The sequence below is a fragment of the Haplochromis burtoni genome, unplaced genomic scaffold (genome assembly GCF_018398535.1).
Source record: "Haplochromis burtoni strain Fernald_Lab_line unplaced genomic scaffold, NCSU_Asbu1 Contig_40, whole genome shotgun sequence".
Lineage (NCBI taxonomy): Eukaryota > Metazoa > Chordata > Actinopteri > Cichliformes > Cichlidae > Haplochromis > Haplochromis burtoni.
Window position 1 is genome coordinate 1,387,201 of NW_024582401.1, and position 8,735 is coordinate 1,395,935.

An 8,735-nucleotide genomic window follows, 5' to 3' on the forward strand; every position below is an offset into this window, starting at 1 on the left:
AAAATCATCAAAGAAGCATGACTTTGTATGTTCTTGGCTATACCTCAATGAAGTCATTGAATCATCCCGCTTACTGTTACATTTACATGAATACATTTGGTTTTCTTTTTGTTGACTTCCTCGTCTGTTCCATCTTCAGTGACCACCAGCCTCCAGATGGGGTTTTTTGTTTGCTACAGGGGTAAACAACCAGTGTCTGGGTAGCTTCTGGATCCTTTTCTCTATGTCTTCAAAGTCTTTCAAAGACAACTTGGTGATGCTTGAGACTTTGTTTTTAACTCTTCATTAGCCATGCAGGCAGAAGTTGCAATGTTTCCTAAGAAAAACTGGAAAGAAAATATGGATATTATACAGATGTTTCCATCTGGTGTAAGCATTCATAAACCTCTGGGGTCAGCGCCCTGGCTCTGTTCCTCAAGAGAACCATTTCCGCTTGTGTGATTTATTCAATAGCATAGAACAGCATGTTAGTGAATGCATCAATTTTATTTATTCATCTTCATGTTTTCAGCTGTTTATAAAGCCTTTCATTTGTTGTACACTGCCAAGCCATCACACAGACTTACAGGGTGCATTAATGGGGCTGGAGCATAACAATTTATGTTGGCTGGACTTTTCTTCATCTACTTTCTTCCTTCTTGTGTTGCATTATCTCTGGGCCTGTCTGTCCCCCATTCATCTTCCTTACATTGCCTGTTTTTTATTCCTTACATTTTGTCCCCATCTCAACTTTAAATTTCTTTAAAGAACTTTAAATCTTTTTCTATTCTCCCGCAGTCTGTAATTTTCCTGATTTAGTCTTAGGCCATTCCTGCCTTTGACCACTGAGCCCCAATATCTGCTTTAACCACACACGGCCATTAACCCCAAGTGTCCCATCAGCAGAACCAGATGGGAGGAAGCCCTATCTAAAGTGACTCTTACGACTGTCAACATTGGCCTCTTGAAGTTTAACACACACAAGTTTAAAAGTCACATCTAAAGCCAGTAAAGCCAGTTAAAGGGAGTGACATTATACAATGGGAGTGAAAGCCCTTCTGACTTCTGTGCAGTTGTTAGCGAAACTTTATAGTGCAGAGGAAGGCCAAGTGGGCACAAACGGGAAGTGAAATATTCATTTTTTGTGCTTATGGAAGAGAAAGAAAGAGGATAGAGCGTGCACGTATGTGCGCGCTCTATCCTCCGCGCTCACGTGCTCGACGCCGCTCATTGTGGCTTTGTGCTGAGTCTGCTCTCTCGTCGTGTCCTCTCCCTTGTGTCCATTATGGTGATAAGGCTTTCACTGAAGTGCTGCCAGCCCACAGATAAAGAGCCACAGAGAAAGATTTCTGTGAACATGCCGCTCCTGCAGACCCCCGCCACTCCACCAGTGCCAGGCTCCCATCAGCATTCCCCCCCCCAGTCCCCCCAAAAAACCTCCCCATCCCTCCGGTCTACATTTCTCATACCCTCATGTCTCATCTGCTCTCCTTTGTTTGCCTCGTGTTCAGACTCTTTCATTTGAGCTAAATACTTACTTTATTAACTTTTTTTCCAGAGCGACTATTTTTCAGAAAGGAATTTGAAGATGCTCATGTACCTTTTTCCCTCAAACTGAGTTTATTCTTCTCATTAAATCAGTCCTCATGCCAAAGCTCCACAGACCACAGAAACAGCGGTGCGTGCCTTGGGACAAACCCTGCCTAGAGAAGAGCATTTCTAAGGAACAGTTGATTTTTATTTGATTTTAATAACAGAATTTATGAATGATAGATTTTTTTTAATGAAAATGTCTTTAAATGAACTTATCAGGGTTTCCTTATAACCTTAGGGGTTTAATGCAGACCAGATTATTTCCACTTTGTGTCCAGCAGATGACTTATAATGAATTTCTCAAACTTATATGAACTCCCTAATAAACACCACAAAATCCTTAATCTCTCCTTTTCTTCTTCTTCTCTAAACATTACTGTTAAACCCCTTTTCAGTGCACCAATTAGTCCTTTGTTGGTTACTTACTGTCCTCAGACAAGATCTGAGAGGTGACCACGCATGGGTAACCGCACACAAGCACATCACAAGCTCTGTTGTCTTGTGTGCACGAACACTCACTCACCCGTGTTCATGTGGACTGATATGCTCATGCACACATGGTGGTGATAAATGCATTCAGTCAAGCAATGAACATTAAGCCCCCACACAAACACAGTCTCGAGCTATCTGAGTCAGATGTGTGTGTGTGAGTCGGTAGGCACTTTGAAGTGCTGTCGGGTAGGTTGGAGCCACACATTGAGTGCGCAGCAGGGAGGCTGCCGTGCCATAGTAGTACTCCTTGGTGCCTCTTTCCCTTAAAAGACCCCCGAGACCAAGCATAGCCTCTGGTGCCATTTAGCAAGGCCTGCCAAAAATGAGCCATATTAAAGCATTTAAAGAGCCACAAGAACTGGACTAAATGTCAAATGCACAGCAGGAGAAGCTGATGCTGCTCTTGCCTCTGAGTTGTTTAAACTTACCTCCAATGAACTGCTGTATCAAGGTATTTCTCATTCCCAGAAACAATGCACTTCCGATTGGGAAATGATGCACTCATCTTTCAGTCATGCAAATAACATGATGTTGCAACAGTAATAAGCCTCTTTGAAATTGGTGTGGTGAATAGAGAAGCGCATGCGAGTGAAACATCTTCAATAAAGAATGTCCAATCCTTACGTTGGGTGAGTGCTGAGTGTTTGTATATGTGTGCATGAGGGTGGGAATGCATGTTTGTGTCTGTGTGTGCCTGTTTGTCTGTGTCTATATGTCAGGTCGGGTCTTAGACTCCACCTCTCTGGGAACTCCAGGCCCTCCAAGGCCTATCTCCCCTCACCACACTCCCTGCCGGTGACTGATGCCCTCAGGGGTCGGTGCATTGGTGGTTCTTGGTGTCCGGGGCTGGGCGCTCAGGTATGTACCAGCTCACTCCCGGTGGCTACTTGGCGGGGCCTGGCGCCTGTTGCTCGGTCAGGCCTCCTCCGGGGTGCGGGGGGCCCTCGGGCCTCCGGCCTCTGGGCCTGTGGCTCGGTTCACTCTGGCACAGCTGGCTGCCGGCAGAGCCGGCGGGCACGCCGGTGCAGCCCCCTCTAGCTTCTGCTCGGTGGCTACTGGGTGACGCCTCGTCTGGGGATCCTCAGCCCTTCCCATGAGGGTGGCACGGATGCCCCTCCGGTGGTCCTCCTTGGGCTCTCGCACTCTGGGGCCTCTGGATGTCTGGGGCCTGGATCTCCTCCATGCCTGCTTCATGCCCTGGGGGACGGGGCTATGGCTCGTACATCCTCTTGCAGACCATTACATGTGGAAACCATTTGAATACAAGCGCGCTGATCCACACAGGTGTGCACACGTGTTCACTGCTCGTAGACTTAAATTACACCTTTCTTGGCTGCTACTTCAAAGCACATTGTGCGCTGTCTGTCCTGCGTGCTGCACAACAACATTGAATATTTAGTATTTACTGCTGTTTACACTTAGCTAGATTAATGCGATGGTGTTGTGTTTAGTATGTTGCTTTGGTTTTTTTTTTTGTTTTCTATTCTTTTCTCTCAACAGGTGATCCAGGAGATTTTTTTTCCCCCCCCTTTCTCACTGTCCCTCTCCCCTTCTGTTTTTCTTTTCCTTCCTCTTTCTTTCTCCCTTTCCTATCCCTCACTCATGTCTGTCCCGTCTGTAACACTGAAAATAAAATAAAATAAATAATAAAAACAAAGGTCGATCAAATGGACCAATACGGCAATGCCACGATGATCCATTTGGCAAAATAAATCCATTGGGTATCCTTGTTGGTCTTCAGACAACAATTCTGACGGCTAAAAAACCAAATGGGAAAGGCAAAAAAAAAAAAAAAAAAAAGGAGCAAGAGGAGTTTATCCGAGTGGGCAGACAGTATTACGGTGAATGCAAAGTGTGAAGGTGGAGCTGGGGGGTGGTGCCTCAGCAATTTGTGTCCTGCAGATGATTTTGTCACTAATGGATTTGTTTAAAAGTTTTATTTACAGATTAAAGCTTATTTACACAGACTCAGTAACTGTGTTTCACTGTTTCTCTGAGCTGTTCAGCTCAGCACTCGGGTTCTTTTGTAGTACCCACATTAAATTCAGGAGGACACTCTTCAGCTCCGTAACTCACGTCCACGTGAAGGCGGCCGTCTTCATCAATAGACATAATCATGGTGGGACGGTTCAGTCTCTCCCATAGCTTCTTCTTTATGAGGCGTCCCAGCTCCAAACTGTATGGACGGAGCTGTCCGTTCTCGTCTCTGTGAGGAACAGAAAAAATAGAAAGTTTTAAGCCATTTTTTTTTGTTGGGCGGGGGACAAAAGAGGTTTGATCCACACTGACCTCAGCATATCATCAACCACTTCATGGTACACCTGCTGGTACTCTTCTACTGAGCGGTTGTGGATCATTAGAGGGCTGTCTGGCCGAGGTGCAACAGTAGAGGGTCGAAGATTGTGGGCTGTATTTGAGACCGGAGGCAGCTCAGAATCAGGGATGGTGGCTGATGGTCTTGTGAACGTGTCCGAGGTAGAGGCCTGAGGGGTGGAAGACATATAGCTATCATTTATTTGTTATTAATTTAGCACCACTGCAGAAAGTCTAGAAGAGACAGATAACCTTGGTTTTCCTCCTTTTCTGGGGAAGGATGACTGCACTTGGAGAGCGCTGGCGTTTCACTTGAGTGTGCTGTAAGTGGAAACAGGCAGTAAGAAACAAGAACATCCTTTAACAATCCTGCAGAGACAAATCTCCATCAGATACACTGACCACTCTCACAGGAGATGACCCTCAAAAATTTGCCAGATCTTACGATGTAAGAAGAGATTTAAAACATGAGCTGTGCTCTGTTGCTACTCATGATTTGATGGAAAGTAAACAAGTGTTGTAAATGAATCAAACAAGCAGAGTAGCATCGTTTCTAATGTATTCACGTATTTTATCGTTTAACATATGAGAATCAGATGTGTAACCTGCTCATCCTTGAAACACTGACACGGTCTACAGGCTCCAGGCTTTCTCCTCCTCTCTGATAGCCGTGCAGAGACTCTCTTTGCTGTGAGGCTGTCTTGGACTTCAGCAGCGCTCTGCAAAATTTCATACACATCAGAAAAAAGCCTTTCTAACACAGCATATGTAATACATGTCACTTTTAAGAAATTTTCTGGAAGACTGAACACCACAGTGTTTTCCTGCCACTTAAAATTTACATGCAAACAGCAGTTAAGTGAAACTTTAGCTAAATACATAATATCAGGTTATAGTATTTCAGATTCACTGGGTTGACTTGTTTAAAACAATAAGATCCACCTGATTGGAAAGGTTTAATTACAACAGATGCAGAAAAACATTTATGCATGCATATGCATTTGTTTTGAATTAGACTAAGTTTAGGCAACTTTGAGTGCTACCGATTGTGCTACCGAATGCACGTTGATTCACACTCTCAGGTAAATTGTGAATAAAGTAAATTGAGTAAATTGACCTTGAAAAGACTTCATTGGTTATATATTTACAATAAATACTGTTTTGTTTTTTAAGATATGAGAAAATCTTAAATCTAAACTTTCAGGCCTACAAAAATCTCAGAGGTGAAACACACTGAAAACAAATCAAATCTCACATTTTCCATGATGGAAGTTGCTTTCTTCTGGCTCTGGGAATTTTTAGTCCTCGTCAGGATGAAAATATTCTTCAATAAAACTGATAGTTTGCTAGAAATCGCTGTGTCGAAAGTGTCAAAAAGGATCTTGAGTTGAGGGCGATCAGAATGTTTGTTTAGGTTTAAATGATGATTAGACAGAAATGAGGCATCTGCAGGGGGAACCATGGCAACTGTGGAACCCTGGGTATCCATGTAGTGCACAGCTGTTTTTTGTAAACAACTTGGTGTTTTGACATATCTCACCTGTGTGACTGTCTCTGACTCAGTCTGACTGCATCCTCACTCACAGTGCCTGCTTTAACTGTGCTCTCAGTCTTTCTATGAAAAGCTGACTGCATTTGTGCATGCGCTTGTAGAGCCTTAAAATAACCAGCCCAACAGAGTGTGGATTAAATAAGAAGAAAGCAAAAAGATACAGCCATGCAGAAATTAAAGGCTCTGTCTGCACATTAGCACACATTTTGAAAATGGATTAAGTTTTAATAGAGTAGAAATCAACAACAAACACATCTACAAACATCACAAAACTCCTCATCACATCTGTTGCACATCAAAAGCTCCTAATTTAACCTAGTGTCTTAGATTAGGGAGCGTTACCTAGAGGTTCATGTCACTGTACAGCATGTTTACCTTTGACTGCTCCATAATTCAGACTCTTCATTTTGTGCACATGGCACAGCAGCGGTATCTTCATTCATGAGCAGTGTTGGGTAAGTTACTTTAAAATAGTAACTTAGTTACATTACTAGTTACTTCTCTCAAAAGTAACTCAGTTACTTCAAGTTACTCGTTACTTTCAAAGTAACTAGTTACTAGGGAAAGTAACTTTGTTTTACTCAGAATTCTCTTGTTAATGTGTTTCTTCCATAACTTTGCCAGTCTTCTAGCTTGCTTACTTGCCACAAGTGCACTGTGCCACCTACCAATAGAAAGGAAAAGATAATGTGCATATTTCCACGAGAGAAATCCCACGCCTGGACCGTCATTGACTGCTGCCATGATTCTAGCCTACGTCACAGCGTCATGTGCGCCTTTTACATCCAACACAAAAACTGCAGTCGTGGTGCTTTCGATTGTACTCAGAACTCGGAAATTCTGCCTTCTGAATAGGAAGATGTAGGTAACACCAGACTGCAGATGAGCTGCATACAGGGCTGGACTGGGACAGAAAATTGGCCCGGGCATTTTGACTAGAGACCGGCCCACCATTATAGGAAAAATCATAAAGCCTTTGAATGAAAATAAACACTGTTGTGACAGTGATGTTCACTGTTCTGATGGTATATATGCATCAATCTATCAATCGTTTGTTGTAAGATTCAGATAATTATTTTTTAAAAGCTAGACATTTTAAATGAGAATAAGAAAGAAAAGTATTTCTTTGTGCCCCCTCTCCCTGTTAATGCCCTACCTGGCCCCCTGGCAACACTTTGCTAGACCCGCCCCTGCACAGTTACCAGCTGTCAGCTACTTAGAAAAGGATCCTGGGGTTATTTGTCTCTCAGAAACAGTTCATAACTTCCCTTCAACTCATTCATGTCACCTAAAAGGTAAACCTGTTTCTCCATCACCTGTTCAGCTCTGATGATCTCAGTAAGGACATCTCCTGGTTTCATCTTCATGTTTCCCTCTCACCAGATAACCAAACCATATCATGACCAGCAGCTTTACAGCTGTGGCTCCAGCAAACATCAGCTGATACTAGAAATTAATATTAAATAAATTCTAACAACAGCTGATCAAGCTTAAACGTGCTGCTGTTGTTTAGCGCGACATCCGCTGGTTTCCTCTTTCGGCGCAAAGTGAGCGATAAACAAACAAGAGAGCCGATCAGCTGATCATTGATCAGTTTCATGATTGAAGTAGAAACGGGAGAGGGAGGGGGGAGATGAGAGAAGAAGAGGCAGCTGTGCAGCAAAGACACAGAATAACTCCAGCTTTGTGCCTTTTCTCATTGTAGCTGAATTACGGGACAAACTGTTCCTTTTCACCTCAATAAGAAACGCGTAATATTTTCTCTGAATACCAGACGGGACGGTTGGCAACTCTAATAACTTATGAACAAAATAAAGTTCAACATCATTAACTTCATAGCACCACCCAGCTGTATAGAAACTCCGTCATGCTAGCTAGCACGCAGTACGGAAAAAGTCAGCATAACGAAAATAAACTCCACCTAAACTTGGTTCATATCTGACCCAGAGAGACTGCAGGTCATAACTTCTTACCTGAAGTTCAGTTCACACTTGGACCGGCGGCCGCCTCGGGTCTCTTTTCCTTCTGCGTCCCTTTTCCTTCATCCACCTGCTGGCCTCCACCACTTGCTAATGTTACTGAATCTGTGGAAGCTCCGCGATAGCCACCACACGAAGTAACGAGTAACGACCCTATCTAAATCCCAGTAACGAGTAACGCGTTCGAGGATCTGTACGTTTATGGCTTGATGAATAATCTAGTTACCGTGACCTCGTTACCATCAATAATAACGTAGCTTACTGTAACGCGTTATGCTTAACTAACGGCGTTCGACCCACTCTCTGCATTCAATCATTTGACCTTCGTGGAGTTTTGGATCATATAAATGAAGACAAAAAAAAATGAAGTCCAGTCACTTTCTTTCCAAGCTCCTTGGATTATTTCTGTGACTTTTACTAAGCTATGAGCTCGGTCTGTTGCCTTTTGATTTAAAGAAAAGATCCCAAAACAGTCATTGTCTTGCACAGTCAGCAATAATTTTGCCATTTGTTAGGAATACATTTATAATGAAGGTCAACTAAGTGTAAGAAGCATGGCAGTGAAAGGTTTTGGGACGGCTTCTTCTTCTTCTTTGCAAGTAGGCCAGTAATCAGTACTTGTCCCACTCATAAAGAAAAGCGCAAATTCCTGACTCACTCAAATCTTTGGAGATATGATTAAATACCAGGAAAGACATCTGTTGTTGATACGGTCCCATATAGAACAAGACAACATGTATTAACCAGGAGAAAATGCACCAAGCATTCTTGGTACATCCTGATTTGTGACTGAAATGTTGCTGTAATGCCCCAAGTGAGGATTCTGT

The 8,735-nt window shown here is 43.1% G+C and overlaps 1 protein-coding gene across 2 annotated transcripts; it reads right to left on the bottom strand.

Moving 5' to 3' along the window:
* Positions 1 to 4,026: 4,026 nt before the first annotated feature.
* On the bottom strand, positions 4,027 to 5,772 carry LOC121814368. 2 transcript variants are annotated; one of them, XM_042219892.1, is made up of 5 exons: positions 5,633 to 5,772; positions 4,983 to 5,096; positions 4,630 to 4,698; positions 4,354 to 4,547; positions 4,027 to 4,270 (listed from the first exon to the last, which is right to left on the bottom strand). In XM_042219892.1, exons 1-5 carry the CDS (start codon positions 5,639 to 5,641, stop codon positions 4,072 to 4,074), a joined length of 585 nt encoding a protein of 194 aa, XP_042075826.1. In that variant the 5' UTR covers positions 5,642 to 5,772; the 3' UTR covers positions 4,027 to 4,071. The 2 variants fall into 2 exon arrangements, with proteins under 2 accessions (XP_042075826.1, XP_042075825.1); XM_042219891.1 differs by lacking the exon at positions 5,633 to 5,772 and having other exon boundaries at positions 4,983 to 5,499.
* Between the last annotated feature and the right edge of the window lie 2,963 nt (positions 5,773 to 8,735).